The sequence below is a fragment of the Cnephaeus nilssonii genome (genome assembly GCF_951640355.1).
Source record: "Cnephaeus nilssonii genome assembly, chromosome: 15".
Taxonomy (NCBI): Eukaryota; Metazoa; Chordata; class Mammalia; order Chiroptera; family Vespertilionidae; genus Cnephaeus; species Cnephaeus nilssonii.
The window spans coordinates 44,808,129-44,827,440 of NC_137086.1; the positions used below are offsets into that span (position 1 = coordinate 44,808,129).

General features: G+C 50.0%; 1 protein-coding gene across 6 annotated transcripts in view; it reads left to right on the plus strand.

Moving 5' to 3' along the window:
- TET3 (tet methylcytosine dioxygenase 3) overlaps nucleotides 1–19,312 on the plus strand; it is a 92,773-nt gene that overhangs the window by 59,727 nt on the left and 13,734 nt on the right. For all 6 annotated transcript variants that reach the window (XM_079791951.1, XM_079791949.1, XM_079791950.1 and 3 more), the window contains 6 exons: nucleotides 8,060–8,150; nucleotides 15,301–15,394; nucleotides 16,592–16,800; nucleotides 17,945–18,095; nucleotides 18,541–18,630; nucleotides 19,161–19,298. In XM_079791951.1, the coding sequence (XP_079648077.1) occupies nucleotides 8,060–8,150; nucleotides 15,301–15,394; nucleotides 16,592–16,800; nucleotides 17,945–18,095; nucleotides 18,541–18,630; nucleotides 19,161–19,298 (773 nt within the window). The remainder of the gene's footprint in view (nucleotides 1–8,059; nucleotides 8,151–15,300; nucleotides 15,395–16,591; nucleotides 16,801–17,944; nucleotides 18,096–18,540; nucleotides 18,631–19,160; nucleotides 19,299–19,312) is intronic.

Here is a 19,312-nt window from a genome sequence, read left to right on the forward strand (position 1 = left end):
ACAGCAGAACAAACAGAACGACCAGTTGCTATGATGCACACTGACCACCAGGGGGCAGATGCTCAACACAGAAGCTGCCCCCTGGTGGTCAGTGAGCTCCCACAGGGGGAGCGCCGCTCAGCCAGAAGCTGGGCTCATGGCTGGTGAGAGCAGCGGCAGTGGCAAGAGCCTCTCCTGCCTCCACAACAGTGCTAAGGAGCAGTGAGCAGGTGGGCGGTAAGGAGCGAGGGGTCCCGGACTGTGAGAGGGTGCAGGCTGGGTGAGGGACACCCCTCCCCTGCAGTGCACGAATTTCGTGCACCAGGCCTCTAGTATGTATACGTTTCTGTAGTATATATACCTAAGATAGAAATTGTTCAGCATTAGCAGGGACTACCCGTTTTCCGAAGTGGTTATAACAGTTGAAGCTCCTCCCAGCCTTGCTCCCTGTGCTTACCAGCAGGTGTCATGAACAGTCTTTTTGCCATTGGGGTAGGTCTACAACCCCATCTCATTGTGGCTTTAATTTACTTTCCCTGATGATGGGTGAGGTTCAGCAGCTTTTCATTTGTCCTCTTTTGTAGAGTCTCTGTTCAAGCCATCTCTCTTCTGTGTTTCTAGCTTTTTCTTATTGCTTGGCAAGTGTCTTATTTTTTCTAGATAATGAGTTCTTTTCGGATATGTGTATTGCAGTTCTCAGAACATTGAGATTAAAACTTTGACCTAAGAGTGCTATACCCAATAAAATTGGTATGCCCATGTAAATAAAGCCTCCATAAAAACATTTCCAAATATGCAAGAACTCAAATTTTCTGGAGATGAATAAGTAACAGATTGGGGAAGGTGGGGTATGAAGGGGCTGGCAGGGAAGACTAAATGTATTCAAATGTAAAGTCTAAATTTAAATGAGGATATATTCGAATTAGGATAAATTTGTAAATGTATACTAGTTTCATAACTAGGCGTACTTGGGTATAAGTCCATTTTTCCCCCGTAGAGTATCTTCTCTCTGATACCGACACGATGAAAAGAAACAGTACTTCTGTAAGAGTCCTCGGGCTGCCTTGTAAACTGCTCAGAGGGAGAGAGTGGTTCTGTTTGCTAGCTGGGGCTTTGTCTGCCCTTCGTGTTTCCACGGCCTTTCCCAGAGAAACCTGACCGCTCCGTGTCCAGGTTGGCTTGGTTTTGGATTTTCATACCTTTTTTTCTAGCTACTGGGATGGAGTTGCCAAGATATGGTTTGCACCTTCTTGAAAATCTCCTTTCTCTGCCCTTAACTGTAAGTTTTTAGTTTTTTCTGATTTGGGACGCAAGGTAGTCACCAAAGAAGCTACATGTGATCATGTTCTAGTTCCAGTGTCAGACCCTGCATTCAATCCATTACTTTGACTTTTCTCCAGACCATGGAACCTGGCATGGAGCCCAGCAGTTCTGGCATGTTCTTATGTTCTGTTTTCTGCAGGCCGTGTCACATCCTGGTGCCTAGACAGAGCTCTCAGACCCTACCTCCAACACCGACATTCTTACTCTCTCCTTCCCTGTCTCTCCTCCGTCTCCTTCTCCCCGCCCCCCGCCCCCGCCCCCCGCCACCTTCACAGGCATTCCCCCATAAATCTCTCTGTCTCGTGGTTCAAAATAGTGAATATTTGTAGTAAGTCATTTTTATTTTTATTTATATATATATATATGTGTGTGTGTATATATATATCTATATATATATTTAGATATATACATATATATATATATATATAGATTTCAGAGAGGAAGGGAGAGGGAGAGAGAGATAGAAACATCAATGATGAGAGAGAATCATTGATCGGCTGCCTCTTGCACGCCCCCTACTGGGGATTGATCCCACAACCTGGGCATGTGCCCTTGACCAGAATCGAACCTGGGACCTTTTAGTCCGCAGACCGATGCTCTATCCACTGAGCCAAACCGGCTAGGGCAGTAGTAAGTCATTTTTAATCCTTTAGTTGAAAATATTCATTCATTCGTGAAATATTTAAGCACTGATATGTTGAACTGTTCGAGGTACCTTATTTCACATCGCACCTAATACTCGACAGTTCTATAACGTAGAGGTTATTTCAGCTGCTTTGAGGCTTATAAGGGTTGTAGTCACTTGACTACAATCACACTTGTTTGGCAGAGTCTGGACAACAGCTACCTGTTGAGTTCATATAAGGCACCCAATGCTGCACTTAGACCTGTGAAGGGCGTGAGGATTAGAAGGGAAGTCATCACAGTTGCCCAGGTCTCGGTCTGCAAAATCCACGCTCGTTCTGCTGTTCCAGGTTAACAGGGAACGTGCACCGTGACACTGGCTTTGGTATTTCTGTTCTCTGCCAGAGGCTCTGGGAATCAGGGCAAACAAGCCCGAGGGGTCCACGAGGGTGTCTCAGAAAAGGAGGCACTTACACGAGGCCCTAAGGGATGAGTTTTCCAAGGAGAGAAATAAAGGAAGGCACTGTGGTCCATGACTCACGGGCATGTTGCTGGTTGGGTGGAAGGAGCTTGGTGGCCGTGGCAGGATGCAAGGCGGGGAGGTATGCCGCGGTGGCTCCACAGGGGCCTTGGGGCCTGTGGTCTGGAATGTGGGTTCTGTCTTCCGTTTAGCACGGAGTCGTCAGTAGGAAGTGATTTGACCAGATCTCTGTTTGGGAGAGTGTAAGCGGTGGTGTGGGGTAAGATGAGGTGGGAGGAGTGAGACCAGTTAGGAGACCCAGGACAGTAATTCAGGCAAGAGCCTGACCTGGGACATTAGGGGGAGACGGAGAGCCTCCGTCAGCGGGAGCCCTAACTATTAGGCAACTCCCATCAGTTCACTGGGTTGCACATACCTTTGCCAAACTTGCTCTTACACTTACTGTTAGTGTGGGTAATGGCATATACACCTTTATGCTTGCATTTGTGTACATACATACTGACATATGTGTGATTGTACGTGTACTCTAACTAGCCTATTATACATACTACCAGAGGCCCAGTGCACAAATTCGTGCACATGTGGGGTCTGGCCAGCCCGGCCTCAATGGGCGGATCGGAGCCAGGCCTGTCAGGAGGAGGAGACGGTGGGAGGTTGGCCGGTCAGCCCCACCCACGATTGGTGTGGAGGGGGGGTGATCAGGGGTGGAGCTGGCTGGAGGGAGGGGCTGTGGGTGGTGGGCCGGCGGGCTCCGCCCCAGAATGGAGTGGGGGGCCAATAGGGGCCAGTGGCCTGGGGGAGGGGCCATGGGTGGTTGGCCGGCAGGAGTGGAGGGGCGATCAGGGATGGGGCTGGCCAGGGGGAAGGGCCACTGGGGGGTTGGCTGGCCACCCCGCCCTCGATCAGGGGTGGGAGAGGCCTATCAGGGGAGGGGCCGGCCAGGGGGAGGGACCGTGGGAGGTTAGCCGCCGGTCCCACCCCTGATCGGGCCAGTTCGCTGGCTGCAGTGGGCGTCATAGCGACCCGTTGTTTTGGCGTTCTGGTTGCTGGCTTTTTATATATATAGATACTGAAACTTGTTTGTTTTCCCACTTAAACTACATAGAGGTCATTTTTTTATCTGGAGCTGCCCAATTCCCTTTTGATAGCTGCTCAGTATTTTATTATATGGATGCGCCATAATGTATTTATCACACATAATGTAATTATGATAGACATTTAGATTTCCGGTATTGTGCCATTACACATGATGCAGTGAGTATTCTTGTATGTACATATTTAGTACGTGTGAAAATATAGCCAAGTTCCTAGAAATGAATTCTTAGAAGAATTTGACGTTCTCTGAAATTGCTGAGTTAAATGGATTGGGCAGTTGTACTTTAGTATATTGCTAAGTTACTTTCCACGCTGCCCGTTTTCCTAAACCCTCACCAACACAAGGAGTTACCAGACTTTGATGGTGACTCATCTGAATGGTAAAACTGGTACTTTTACCTAGGTTTGAGCCACTTTCATTTCCCTTTGAGAGAACCATTTTTATCCTTTTTTTTTTTTCATTTTCCATTTGTGTTATTGGCCTTATTTCACTGTAGGAGCTCTTGACTTATTAAGGAAATTTGCCTTTTCTCTGGTGTAAGGTTAAGATATTTCTTCCCAGTATGATATTTGTCTGTTGGCTTGACTTTTGATAGTAATTACTATAAAATTTTCTTTAGTTAAATCTATCAGGGTTTTTTGTACATGCACACGGCTTCTAAACTTCATATTATACGTAGAGAAGAGCTTACCACTTCCATGATTATTTTTAAAACTCTTCCATTGTTTTTTCCCCAGAATTTGTATAGTTTAATTTTTTTAATTAAAAGTTTTCCACCATTTGTAATGTATTTGGGATAAGGTATCAAACTCTCCCCCCCCCCCCCCATTGTCCTAACACTATGCATTTAAAAATTCTTACCCTGGCCCTAACCGGTTTGGCTCAGTGGATAGAGCGTCAGCCTGCAGACTGAAGGGTCTCAGGTTCGATTCCGGTCAAGGGCATGTACCTTGGTTGTGGGCACATCCCCAGTAGTGGGTGTGCAGGAGGCGGCTGATCGATGTTTCTCTCTCATCGATGTTTCTAACTCTCTATCCCTCTCCCTTCCTCTCTGTAAAAAATCAATAAAATATATTTTTTAAATAAATAAATAAAAATTCTTACCCTGTTGACTTGAAAATGCCATAAGTTATCTCCTTACGTGTGGGTCTTATCTACCCAGCCCGAGGAGAAACGTTTTCAGGGCCCAGTCGGTTTTTATCCTGTCTTGTTTCCCCCATAATGTTCTGTATAGAATAGGTATGACATTATTTGATTTACATTTTAAAAAATTGTGAATTCCATACACCGTATAGGAAAGAACACAACACATTCATGCACAGTGTAATGAACATTTATAAAATGAACACCTGTAACCACCACCTAGACCAAGAAATGGGTCATTTCCAGTTTCCCAGGCGCCCCCTGGAGGCTCTTCCCATCACATCCCTCTCCCACCCGCAGAGGTAACCTCTCTCTTGACTTGGGACAGCGATTTCCTTGTTTTTCTTTGTCTTGAGGTTCAACCACATGAAAGTGCCTCCCCCCACCCCCCTTAGGTAAAAAAATTGTTGAATATCTGCAATTTTATATGTCAGCCTGGAAACTTGACCACCTCTGGGTCTCTAAACAGCCTAGTGTAGTTGAGCCCGGTTTTGAGTGTTATTCAGCGTCATCTTCCTGCTTTTGTCCCGTGCTGTGCTGCTTTCACTCGCTGTGGGGTAGTATTCAGCCGCGGTGCTGCACGTTGTCAGTTCTCATTGCTGGGGGTGTGCCCTCGGATGACTCTATCCGTTCCCCTGCTGCTGGATTAGGGGCCACTTCCAGTTTTGACTACTGCAATGAATGTTGCTGTGAAAACCCTCGTACCTGTGTGGGTGCACGTGGCCAAGATTTCCTCTGGGACCTGGTCAGCAGGTTAGGGCCCCCTGCGTCGTCTTTTTGTTTTTTTAACTTTTTACTTTGAAATAATTTTACTTTTTTAAAAAAAATATATTTCTTTTATTGATTTCAGAAAGGAAGGGAGAGGGAGAGATAGAAACATCAATGATGAGAGAGAATCATTGATCAGCTGCCTCCTGCATGCCCCCCCACTGGGGATCGAGCCCACAACCCGGGCATGTGTCCTTGGCTGGAATCGAACCTGGGACCCTTCAGTCTGCAGGCCGATGCTCTATCCACTGAGCCAAACCGACTAGGGCTAATTTTACATTTCTAGAAGAGTTACAAAGTTGGCACAGAGAGTTCCTGTATCTCTCTCCTTTACCCCGCTTCCCCTAATATAAATGTCTAACATAATTGTGGTACATTTTTAAAACTCAATTTTTCCACTTCATGTCTCTCTTCTGTTCTAGGACCCTAGTGCAGGACAGCACATTGCCTTTAGTTGCGTGTCTCCTTAGACATGAAACAAACTTTCCAGCTGTAGTGCAGTATTTGTAGGAAGTTCCTTTTGTTTTTAGGCTTAAAGTATCCAGTCAAAATACTACTTTCCAGAGTTACTGTTACATCATCTTTTGGGTCTTGTTTCTTTCACTTAGATACGTTTATTTAAAATTCATCCATGTTGTTGTGTGAATCAATAGTTTCTTCATTTTTAAAAAAAACCTTAGTGAACTTTACATGAAATTAATCATTTTCAGGTAAACAATTCAGTGGTATTTAGTACATTCACAATATTGTACAACCACCACCTGTCTAGTTCCAAAATATTTTCATCACCTCAAAATAAAAACCCAGTAAATGAAGCAGTTACTTTCCGGCCTCTGGCGACCACCAAAATGCTTTCCGTTTCTGTGGATTTACCTATTCATATGAATGGAATCATACAGTATGTGATCTTTCGTGTCTGGCTAGCATAATGTTTTTGAGGTTCATCCACAGTGTGGCATGAATCAGTACTTTTCCTTTCTTTTTAAAATCGTGGTAAAATATACATAACATAAAATTTGCCATTTTTCACCATTTTTAAGTGTACAGTTTAGTGGCATTAATTACATTCACAATATTGTGCAGCCATCACCACTGTTTCCAAAGCCTTTTTTTACAAAAATATATTTTTATTGCCATAACAGGTTTGGCTCAGTGGATAGAGCGTCAGCTTGCGGATTGAAGGGTCCCAGGTTCAATTCCGGTCAAGGTCACGTACCTTGGTTGAGGGCACATCACCAGTAAGAGGCGTGCAGGAGGCAGCTGATCGATATTTCTCTCTCATCGATGTTTCTAACTCTCTATCCCTCTCCCTTCTTCTCTGTAAAAAATCAATAAAATATATTTAAATATATATACATATATATATATTTTATTGATTTCAGAGAGGAAGGGAGAGGGAGATAGAAACATCAATGATGAGAGAGAATCATTGATCAGCTGGCTACCTCCTGCACGCCCCCTACTGGGATCGAGCCTGCAACCTGGGCATGTGCCCTTGACTAGAATCGAACCCGGGATCCTTCAGTCTGCAGGCCGACACTCTAGCCACTGAGCCAAACTGGTTAGGGCTTCAAAGCCTGTTCATCACCCTAAACAGAAACCCCACTCCCATTAAATAATAACTCCTCTTTGCCCACTCCTCCCAGCCCCTGGTAACCTCTAATTTTTATCTCAATGAATTTGCCTATTCTAGATATTTCATATGCCAGTAAGTGGAGTCATGCCATATTTTCCCTTTTGTGTCTCTGGCTTGTTTCACTTGGCATAATGCTTTCAAGGTTCATCTATGTTGTAGCAAGCGCCAGACTTTATTCCTTTTTATGAGGGAACTAGAGGCCCAATGCACGAAATTCGTGCAAAAGTATCCTTCCTTCCCCGCCCCCATCCCCCCCTTCCCCCCACCCCCCCCCCCTCCCCCCGCTGCCGGGACTGGCTTTCCTCCAGCACCTGGGACCCAGGCTTCCCTCGCAGAGGGAGGTCCCGCCCACCCACCGCAGCCCGCTGGTCCGTGGCCTGGGCCTCCCTCTGCGGGGCGGTCCTGGGGCGATGGCCGGGCCCCCGACCAATCGCATTGCACTCGCCTTGGCTGGCCTGGCGCCAGTGGGTGTCATAGTGTGGTTCCGGATGTCGTCCGGATGGTCGTTCCGCTGTTCGGCCCTTCGGTCGATTTGCATGTAATGCTTTTATTACATAGGATAATATTGTATGGCTAGACTACATTGGTTCATCTGTTGATGTACACTTGTGTTGTTTTCACCTTTGGCTCTTGTGAATAATGCTGCTATGAACGTGAGCATACAGGTACTGTTGGGTCCTTGGTTCCAGTCCATATGGGTGGATAACCTGGACTGGAATGGTTGGCTGGCCCCTGGTCTAGAATATGTACAATGATAAACTAAATTCCAACATGGTTCTATACTTTTAAATTTTTGCCAATTTGGCCTGTATGTAATGGTATTTTGTTGTGATTTTAATTTGTATTTCCGGATTTCTCATGGGGTTGAACACATTGTCACGTGTTTACAAGCCATTTTAATTCCCTGTTTTATAATGTGCCCATTAATTTTCCTATTGGTGGTTTGTCTTAACAAGTGAATGTTGATGAATTGGTGTCTCCAATGAACGTTTCCTCTGTGTCTCTGCAGAACAAATAGTGGAGAAAGATGAAGGTCCGTATTACACTCACCTGGGATCTGGCCCCACGGTAGCCTCTATCCGGGAACTCATGGAGGAGCGGTGAGTGATGCGCAGGTGTCCAAGGAGAAATGGGCAAGTTGTTAATAGAATGTGGATTTTTCAGCACCTCTCATTTCCATGCCTTGGATATCAAGGAAGATTGATATTCAGACTGTGGAAGGTTGAATGTGGGGTTCTCGCCCCTATTTTTAAAAAATATATTTTTTATTTTAGAGAGGGAGAGAGAAATAGAAACATCAATGATGAGAGAGACTCATTGATCGGCTGCCCCCTACACATCCCCTACCTGGGATCGAGCCCACAACCCAGGCACGTGCCCTTGATCGGAATCGAACCCGGGACCCTTCAGTCCGCAGGCGGACGCTCTATCCACTGAGCCAAACCAGCTAGGGCTCTCACCCCTATTACTTCTGAGTTTCTTTCTATCTATAGGTCTGCCCTCCATCGGTCTCCCTCTCCCCTTTTCCTCTGTCTCTTTCTTGAAATACAGTTTATTGAAGAAATGTGGTGGAATGGCTCTATGTCCTATAGTATAGCGTTTCCCACGGTCTGGATTTTGCTGCTAGCTTTCCGTGGTATCGTTTAACATGGTCTTCTGCCCTCCGTGCTATAAATTGGTAGTTAGATCTAAAGGCTTGGTCAGAACCCGATTGTATTTTCTTTCTTTTTTTAAAAAACTACTTTATAGGTGGCATTTTGTACCTCAGCTAGGAGGTGTGTACTGTCCCATCTTTGGCCAGTGGTTGCCTCCTCTGAGTCCTTTCGACATGATCCTGGGTGTCTTGAATAGCTTTCTTGATTTCTCATATGACATGTGTTCTGGGCTCACATTGTGTGTTTATCCAGGAAATCCCGCTTCCTTTTATTGTGGGATAAAAGGATTTAGAAAACAGACTCTGGGTGCTGGCCCTGCTCATTGCCCCTGGGGTTCTCACTGTTTCTGGACCATTTCAGTAGAAAGAGCAAAGATGTGTGTGTAGGTTTTTCACTTTTGTCATCGTTTAGTGATTCAATGCATCATGCATTTATATTGACACTCCAATTCAAACTCAAGCCTGTAGGGTTTTTACTTAGTAACTGTCTTTTGGTTTTGCTTTTTAAGCAGTTTGTATGGATAGAGACTTTAAAATGTGGGTAGGTGTCCACGGCAGATGTTAAATGCCCTGAGTCCCAGTATATGGAGAGGTGAAATAGCCCAGGGATTGACAGCGTGTGGACACTGGAGCCTGACCGGCCCTGCCACTTACCGCCACGTCACTCAGATCTTCTGTGGCCCATTTTCCTTATGTGCGAGGTGGAGGTGCTGACAGGAGTGCACACGCTGTGGAGCGCTGTGAGGGTAAACTGGACCGATTGTAGGTAAAACACTCAGTGTTTATTAGCAAGCACTGCATAGAGTGTCTCCCTCATACACACGTACTGGCTGCGTTTTTTAATAACAAGCATTAGTATTTCTTTTTTTTTTTAATATATTTTATTGATTCTTTACAGAGATGAAGAAAGAGGGATAGAGAGTTAGAAACATCGATGAGAGAGAATCATCGATCAGCTGCCTCTTGCACACCCCTTACTAGGGATGTGCCTGCAACCAAGGTACATGCCCTTGACCGGAATCGAACCTGGGACCTTTCAGTCCGCAGGCCGACGCTCTATCCACTGAGCCAAACCGGTTTTGGCAAGCATTAGTATTTCAATAGTAAAGGCAGCCGAAACCAGTTTGGCTCAGTGGATAGAGCGTTGGCCTGTGGACTACAGGGTCCTGGGTTCAATTCCGGTCAAGGGCATGTACCTTGGTTGCAGGCACATCCCCAGTATAGGGGGTGTGCAGGAGGCAGCTGATCGGTGTTTCTCTCTCATCGATGTTTCTAACTCTCTATCTCTCTCTCTTCCTCTCTGTAAAAAATCAATAAAATATATTTTTAAAAAATAGTAAAGGCAAAGATTATGTAGACATAAACATGTTTATTCATATATATATGTGGGGGGCGGGGGGCGGAGGCTGAGTGGTTTGCTCGTTTCCCCAAATTTGGGAACCAAATTTTGTCTGACCAGGGAAGCCAGACGAATCCTGTCGTTAATATAGCAGGGAGTATGATTTTGAACTAACTCGGAGCATCCCTGAAGGAGGAAAAGGTAAGATGGATGGAGGACAGGGATCTGCTGTCATCACTCTTCCTTATCCTGTACCATCTGGAAACATTTAATTCTCAGCAGCCCATCAGAGCCCTCGCTAGTGTGGTTCAGTGGATAGAGCGTTGGCCTGCGGTCTGAAGGCGCCCGGGTTCGATTCCAGTCAGGGCGTATGCCCGGGTTGCAGGCTGGCTCCCCAGTAGGGGGCATGCAGGAGGCAGGCAATCAATGATTCTCTCTCATCGTTGTTTCTGTCTCTCTCTCCCTCTTCCTTCCTCTCTGAAATCAATAAAAAAAATATATTTTTTAAAAAGACCAAGCAGGCCATCAGAAAATCAGGTGACTAGAGACCCCGTCTCTAACTTAAAGCCTGATTGAAAGGGCACCTCTGGGTCCATGAGAACAAAACAGATTTAAAACAGGGTGTGTGGTGTACACGCATGCCTGCATGTGTCCACACACGTGTGTGTTGCAGTTTGAAGGTTGGGAGGAGGCATCATCTTGGCCGATGACTTTTGTAAGGAATCCTCACACTAACGTTTGCAGGTTGAGGGCTGTTGGGGAGTCAAATGTACAAGTTTGGCTCTGGCTTGTGTGGCTCAGTTGGTGGGGCATCGTCCCATGCGCCAAGAGGTACTGGTTCAATTCCCGGTCAGGGCACATGCCCACGTAGCAGGCTCCATCTCCGGTAGGGGGCCATGCAGGAGGCAGTGATCAATGTTGCGCTCACACATTGATGTTCCTCTCTCTCTCTCTCTCTCCCTCTCCCTTCCTCTCACTCAGAAACTTTTTTTTAAAAATCTTTAACAACAGCCGAAACCGGTTTGGCTCAGTGGATAGAGCGTCGGCCTGCGGACTCAAGGGTCCCAGGTTCGATTCCGGTCAAGGGCATGTACCTGGGTTGCGGGCACATCCCCAGTGGGGGGTGTGCAGGAGGCAGCTGTTTCTCTCTCATCGATGTTTCTAACTCTCTATCCCTCTCTCTTCCTCTCTATAAAAAAATCAATAAAATATATTTAAAAAAAATAAAAATCTTTAACAACAGCAACAAAATATACATGTTTGATCTGGGGCAGTTTTGGGATGTGAGTTTCTTGGTCGCAAATATGTGAGATTTATAGATAGCTGTCTAAATAACTTTTATTTATAAAAGACTTTGTTTTTGAAACAAGGATTAAGAGAGAGTGATAAAGTTGAGATTTTCCCTTTTCTTCCCCCTCCCCCCCCTCCCCCCCCCCGCCGTCACTGCTTTAAAAATAACAGCCAAGCATAGGCTCTTCAGAAGCTGATTCAAGGGAGGGATTCCTCTCAAGACCAGGAATACCTATGGTTTTCCTCAGCAGCTGGTTTATTTTTATCGCGGGGACCTTGTAAATCATGCAACAGATGGCGTGTGCGTCTTTATGTTGGCTGCTTGTAAGCTAGAGCCCAATTTGTGTGCCCTGGTGCACCCCCAGTCGGAGGAGTCTTTGGCCCGTGGGGGCCTGTTCAGGTTCACTCCTGAGTCCTTTTGACAGCACCCTAAGGGGACCTCATTAGCTTCCTGAATTTCTCATGGGATGAAATGTTCCAGGCTCATCTCAAAAATACACACGAGACCCCCCGGTTTGCATCCTGTGTACCAACATCGTGTCTGTCTGTCCCACCTTTACGCTGATTCCATCACCTCCTGTAAACATCTCTCTCAAGTTCCTTTTGGGACCAGAAGGGGAGTGAGCGGTTGATGAGAATAACCAGGCTGGGGGTCCAGTTTGTGAATGGCTCAGGCTGTCTCCCTAGCCCTCTCCCTCTCTCTGCAGGGCCACGCTACTGCCAGGAGTTAGCCAAAGGCAGGAGAGGAAGCTAACTGGAATCAAAGACACGGGTGCTGTTAGCTTACCTGGTAAAGATTTGGAGAAAAGTGGGGGAGTAAAAAGGGAACCCTAAAATATTATCCCAGTTTGTTACGCCTTCCATACCTCCTGACTCCCCAGCTCCTCACGGTCGCTGATGACTGGAATCAGTCCTTCAGACCCGTATCTGGAGCGGCGTGCTGCACAGAGCCACGTGGCTGCTGGCTGGACGGGGATCCTCCGCAGCCTAGGGGGTCACTAAACATTCATTCTAGGAGTGAAGAGCCAGCCCTGTTCCTCCGAGTGCTGGGGAGGGAGCAGGTCTCATCCCGTGTGACAGAGGGACCCTGAAGAAGGACCCCTTCAGACCCGTGGTTCTCACTCTGGAGTGTGCGTCCGTCTCCCGCAGGGCTTGTGACAGCACAGAGGGCGGGGCCTCGGCCCCGGGTCTCGACCCTCACGGTCTGGGGTGGGACCCGGGACCTGCCTTCCCCCCAGCGTTCCAGGTGGTGCTGGTCCTGGCACCAGCCTTTAAGAGCCGCTGGCTAGGATGATCAGGTTCCCCTCGGGAATAAGGTTTCCGTTCAGCCTCTTAGTTTAGGGTCTAGGAATTCATCTGTATTTCTAAAAGGGCCTCCGCATGATAGGCCAGAGAGTCAGACATTCAAAAAAAAAAATTACATCTGGACTCGGTTGGTTGTCTTTAAACACTGAGGCGGTTCTGGTTTTTCTAAAAATGCCTCGCCGATCATTCCGTGCTTGGCCCTTCTGTTGGCCCTGGGACCTGAGGTCCACGGCAGGAAGCGTCCTCGCAGGGGTGGGATGGCGGGGAAGGCCGCGCCAGTGTCCTCGGCTCACCCTCCCGTGGGGAGCCGATATCCTTCCTGTCCGGCCGGCCGGTGAGAGCCGTGTGGTCGCCTCCGGCTGCTCTTCCCACAGCGACCCCAGCACACCCCCCGAGCGCCCAGCCTGCCCTCACGGGCCGCTTCCTGATAAATCCTGTTGGGTTCAAAGTTTCCCGGGACCCAAACAAAAGCAGCACTCTCTGGCCTTGTCCTCTTGAGCCAGGCCACGCTGTGAACGCCCCAGAGTGCTGTCAGCGAGCACGGGGCTCACACAGCCTTCGCATTTTAACGTGGTAGTTATCAGACACGCTTCTCGCTGCTTCACGGAGACCTTGCATGAAATAGAGAACTCGGAGAAACCTTAGATCAGGTTTTAAAACCGCTCATTCTCTTTTCCAATGACAAAAATAAAACATGTCTATAAAAGGCCTTTTTTAAAAAAAAGTTTAGAGTGAATCACGCTCTCTAGCTATTCGCCTTCCCGGAAGAAACTTAAATGTTTGCCTTTCAGTTTTTTTCTAAGCATTTACAAAGATACGCATATGGATATAAAGAAATTTTGAACCCAATGGGATCAATCACACTATCCCCACAGTTTGCAACTGCCTCCCCCTCCCTTAGTTTCTTCCATGCTGTACATGTAATTCTGTCCGAGTCCTTTTAGATGGCTCCTCGGCTTTCCATTGTGTGGAAATGCATTTTATTGAGCCAGGCCTACGCTGGACACTTAAGCTGTTTCTGATGGTTCGTTGTTGATGCAGCAATGAATATCTCGTGCCTCAATCTTGGTGCATTTGCACAATTATTTCTGAGGTAGAGATTTCTAGATGTGGAGTAAGTGAGATAGAGCATACGTGTATCTGTATTTGTATGTTAACAGTCTGTATAACTGCCATAGCCATGATAACATTCCCTTCTATGAAATAGTATGTTAAAACAATACGCTATGACCAAATTGCATTCACTAGAGCAATCCAAGGACAGTTTGATTTAGGAAGTCTGTTCACAGAGCATCCCATGCTAATTGACCAAAGAGCATCCCATGCTAATTGACATTCAGTCATCTCTCCCCTCAGATGCTAGAAATGTATTTGATGAAAGTAATCAATTCTTTTTTTGAAACATTTTTAAAAACGTGATTACGTTTATTGGGGGTGATCTTGGTTAATTAAGGTAATCAATTCTTGACTTAAAATCCTTAGAACAGAAGACCCTTTCAAAGTAAGGGAGTCTTTGTGTCTATCCCAAAGGCAGTGGGCTGCGTGCTCAGCGATGAATGGTTGGGAACATCTCCGGTAAAGTCAGGAAATAAGCAAAGATGCCTGCTGGCACTCGGAAGCGCTGCCCAGTACGGAGGCGAGAGGCTGAAATAGAGGCATAAAGAGTGGAAAGCAGGAGGTGGCAAGCGACCACTATTTGCAGGCGATAGGATCCTGTACCTGAAACGAAAAAGCTATTAAAAATAAGACAATTCAGGAAGATGGCTGCTTACGTTATTAAGAACAATTAGTGTTTATTGGACTCTCCCCGGTGCCAGGGACTGGGAGGCATGTCTGGCAATGCACTCCGTGTGGATTGCCTCTGTGACCGTGTGCCGAGCCAGGAGGAAGAAGTCACTTTGCCTCCATTTTGCAGATGAGGAAACCGAGGCTTGGAGAAGTTCCGTCATTTGGCCACAGCCCTTGTAGCAGGAACGTAGCTGGGCTGCCACTCCAGCCCAGTCTGTCGGACCTGCAAGACTGCGCTTTAAGCAGCATCACCCCCGGGAAGTTGTGTGGCCTGGGGCAGGTCAGCTCAGCTCCAGGGCCCGAGGTGCATCCTCTCTGAAGGTGCTTTGGTTAACGAGACGGTCTCAGAATCCACGCGTGTGTGCCCGTGTGCGGGGCAGCCAGGCGTGTTGACTGTCCGGGGGCATCCTCGGAGCCAGTGTGTCCTTGTCGCTTCTCCTGCCTCCGTGGTCCGCGTCCTGTTCAGCTGTCAGCCGGGGGTGGTTGAAGGAGCACAGTAAGGGTTTCCCCGTTTATTTTCTTTCGTTTGTTGAATTTATAAATAGCGCTCGCGGTCACTCGGCTCACAGGGCTGGACACACAGGCCTGCGCGTGGCCTTTGGCGTGACCCCCTTCCTGGAGGCTCGGAGGGCCATCCTCGGGGCGTCCTGCTGGCCTTCTCCCTGGACAGAGCTGGGCCATGACGGACCAGCGGCCCCGGGAGCCTGGAGGTGGCCACTCGGTCCCCAGAGGCTCTGAGCACAGAGTCAGCATGGACACTTGCTCTCCCTTCTCCGTGGTCCCCGCAGTAACGGGCACCCACGGACCTCGCCTCCTCGCTGGAGTCGCTCTCCTTTGGCTCCTCTGAGCTGTGTGCTTCCGCCTCCCTCTGCAGGTACGGAGAGAAGGGGAAAGCCATCCGGATCGAGAAGGTCATCTACACGGGGAAGGAGGGGAAGAGCTCCCGCGGCTGCCCCATCGCCAAGTGGGTGAGTGTGGTGACCCGCAGCCCTGGCCGTGCGCACTCCGGGCTGGGTGTGTGGGGAGGCCGACCCGGCCTCTGGCCAGGACCTCGGAGCTGGCACCTGGCGCCCGGTTGGGGTCCTGTCTCCCAGCCTCTGCTGTTTGTCCTCTTTCTGTTCACGTGCCGGCCCTGGCACCCTGGGCTGGCCTCGGAACCGCTCTAGCCATTGTACGCGGCTCATCCCGTCCCCGTGTTCCGGGCTGTAGAGAGAAGGAAAGGGGGTGCTGAGATGGTGTCTTCCCCAAGTCGGGGCCCCGCTGTGGCCGACTCTGACTCCTCTGCTCCCTCTGTGTGCCCGGAGCGCCTGGTGTTCCTGTCCCGTGTCTGGAACGGGCTGGCTAGGCGGGGGCAGGGGCATTTCTACCTTTGGCTGTCGCAAGTGAAGCTGCTCCGACCACGGGGCTACAAGTACCTGCCCGCGTCCCTGCTCTCACTTCCCCTGGTCATATTCCTGGGGGTGGAATTGACTAGTTCTGTGGGAATTGTCTGTTTAGCTTTTTGAGGAACTGCCAAAAACTTTTCCACAGCACCACGGTCCTTGTTCTTTAACCAAAAATGTACAGACACGCAGCATTTTCTCTGCAAGTGTTTTAGGACCACAAAATTCTCAATATACACTGAGTGGCCAGATTATTATGCTCTCTGAACGCATAATAATCTGGCCACTCAGTGTGTGTGTGTGTGTGTGTGTGTGTGTGTGTGTGTGTGTATGTATATATACATATATATATATATTAGAGGCCCGGTGCATGAATTCGTGCATGGGTGGGGTCCGGCCAGCCTGGCCAGGGGGAGGGGACATGGGCGGTTGGCCGGCCTGCCTGCTGGTCGAACTCCTGGTTGAGGGGACAATTTGCATCTTAGCCTTTTATTATATAGGATATACACTGAGTGGCCAGATTATTATGCGTTCTCAGAGATCATACTAATCTGGCCACTCAGTGTATTTTGCCTTACAATGTTATCTCTGTATTCCTACGTCTATATAAATCATTGATAACTTAGCTTTTGTAATAATTATTGTTATTTTAACACTCTCAGTCTCTGTGGTGGTGGCACCCCCAGGACACTGCTCCATAGACCTGCACCCCCAGGTCTGTGGCAGAAGGAGGGTGTGTGGCCTGCCGTGGCTAACGCACCTGCCCCGCCCACGTCCCCGCAGGTGATCCGCAGGCACACGCTGGAGGAGAAGCTGCTGTGCCTGGTACGGCACCGGGCGGGCCACCACTGCCAGAACGCCGTGATCGTCATCCTCATCCTGGCCTGGGAGGGCATCCCCCGCAGCCTGGGGGACACCCTGTACCAGGAGCTCACCGACACCCTCCGGAAGTACGGGAACCCCACCAGCCGGAGATGTGGCCTCAACGACGAGTACGTGGGCAGGGCCCGGGCAGCCGGTGCAGGGACGCTGGGCAGCCCGGGGGAAGCCTCGTTCCACCCAGGGCCCCGTCTGTCCTGCAGAGTTAGGCCTGGGGTGGGAGAAGGCTCACCCACGGGTCCCGGCCGGGGAGGGCCTGTCGACGTGGCTCAGCTTTGCTGTCGTGTCCCGATCGACTCTGAGGGTCACAAGTGTGAAAAGGGTGTGAGTGCCCCACTAACGTACATCCGTCGCATTCACAAAACGTATCCTTCTAGGGTTTCCCCCCATTTTTTTATATTAAGGTATTTTTACTTACGATAAAATGCATTCTGTGAGGGCCACAGCTTGAAGAGTTTCGACAGACGTTTACGGTCATGCAGCCGTGACCACCGTAAATCAAGACACGGAACAGTTCCATCGTCCACCAAACCTCCCAGGGCCCCTTTGTCCCAGGCCTTCCCCCACCCCAGCAGCCACCAGTCTTGCTTCCTGTCCCTGTAGGTTTGCCTTTTTAACCATGTTACATAAACGCATCTGCACCACGGGCAGCCTTCTGCGTCTGTCCTCTTTCCCTCAGCGCAGTGTTTCCGAACATCCCCTGTGGGTGTAGCTCATTCCTTTTCACTGCAGCGTAGTATTCCCCTGCCTGGACGGACCACCATTTGTCTGTCCGTTCCCCCAGTGGAGGAGCACGCGGGTTGTTTCTCGGTTTTATTAAGGGTTCAATTGTAACGTCAGTGTGTGTGTAAGGCCTGTCAGCAGCTGGGCCTGCAGGAGGTAGGAGTGTTCAGACCCCGTGGTTCCCGCCTTTGCCCTGTCAGTGTGGTCTGTGTGAGAGCTGGTGAGGACATCGGAGTTAAGACACAGTATAACCCTGTTGGGGGTTTGACTAGACTCTTCCCACCTTCTCAGACGACCCATGGGCTTCTCCCAACAGCAGGCCCTCGGGAGTGGGAGCAGAGCCGGCTGCAGAGAGCTGGCTCTCTACCCAAGGACATTTGGGAACGGAGTGGCGGGTGGAGAAGGCCGTGGTCCCAGGCGTGGGAGTCCAGTGGGTGCCAGGCCTCAGCAGGGCCTCCCCCGGAGGGGGAAGGGAGATTCTAGAGCAACAGTAAAACGGACGGGTCTGTGCCTGACACGTGATGTGTGTTGCAGCCGGACCTGTGCTTGCCAAGGCAAAGACCCCAACACCTGCGGTGCCTCCTTCTCCTTCGGCTGCTCCTGGAGCATGTACTTCAACGGCTGCAAATACGCTCGGAGCAAGACCCCTCGCAAGTTCCGCCTCGCAGGGGACAACCCCAAAGAGGTGAGGACTCCCCGGCGCGGCAGGGCCTCCCCTCGCCCCGCCCCGCCCCGCCCCACCTGGTGTCTTCCATTGTCCAGAGGGGAAGAGGGGTTAACACACCGCCACGCAGACGTGCAGAGAAAATGAAACTTGCTTTACTCTTTCACTGACCTTGTGGTGCTGAGAAATACGGTCATGTGGGAAATGCGCAGAGAGGGGCAGTGAGTGAAAAATGAGGCTTCTCGCTTCAAGTGCTTCAGGCTCTTCCGGTTTAAAACCATCTCTTTCAATATGCCCGGCAGCAGCGTTTCCCACTGAGCTTCAGTGTCTGCGACTTGACAGACACGGCACCAGACCCCTCACAGAGGGAGGCCCCTGGCTTCCGGTCCTCCCCGTGGCAGCCGGGGGTGGTTGGGGGGCGCAGGGCGGGCTGCCCTACGTGTGTGGTGCCCCCCTCTCCCCGCAGGAAGAAGTGCTGCGGAAGAGCTTCCAGGACCTGGCCACCGAAGTCGCTCCCCTGTACAAGCGGCTGGCCCCCCAGGCCTACCAGAACCAGGTACCGAGTCCTGGGCCTTTGCCCGCCCACAGGTCACCCACATCTCTGCCCAGCGCCCGGGGGTGGGGGCCTGGGGGTGAGCTCCTTACAGGAAGGCCCAGCCGGGGGTGGAGCGGGGATGCGGTTCTTTGATAAGACCCCTTCCCACACCACACTGACTGCATCCCAGGCCGTCTCTCCTCCATCCTGGTCTTCGTCCCCCTCCACCGCCTCTGGTCTGGGGTCTGCGTCTCTCTCACCCGTACCGCACGCACCTCTAACCTGGGGTGTGGAGCGCTCGCAAGCAGGGACCAATGCTATGGGTTCCGAGGGGCACGGGACGTGCCCCCCCCGGCCAGGGGAGGGGCCCTGGAGGGAGCCCAGGAGAATAGTTCCTTCAGGGCCCTCAGCCGGAAACCCGCCGTCCTGCAGCCCAGAGGCGGGGCGACCAAGAGCCCTCCCCTCCCTTCCCCAGCACCTGGCCGCCGCCGGTGCACAGTCGGGCCACTCACCGCGGGCCAGCTGACAGCTCTCCTCGGTCCTCCTCACAGGTGACCAACGAGGAAATAGCCATCGACTGCCGCCTGGGGCTGAAGGAAGGGCGGCCCTTCTCGGGGGTCACGGCCTGCATGGACTTCTGTGCCCACGCCCACAAGGACCAGCACAACCTGTACAATGGCTGCACCGTGGTAAGGAAGCCCCG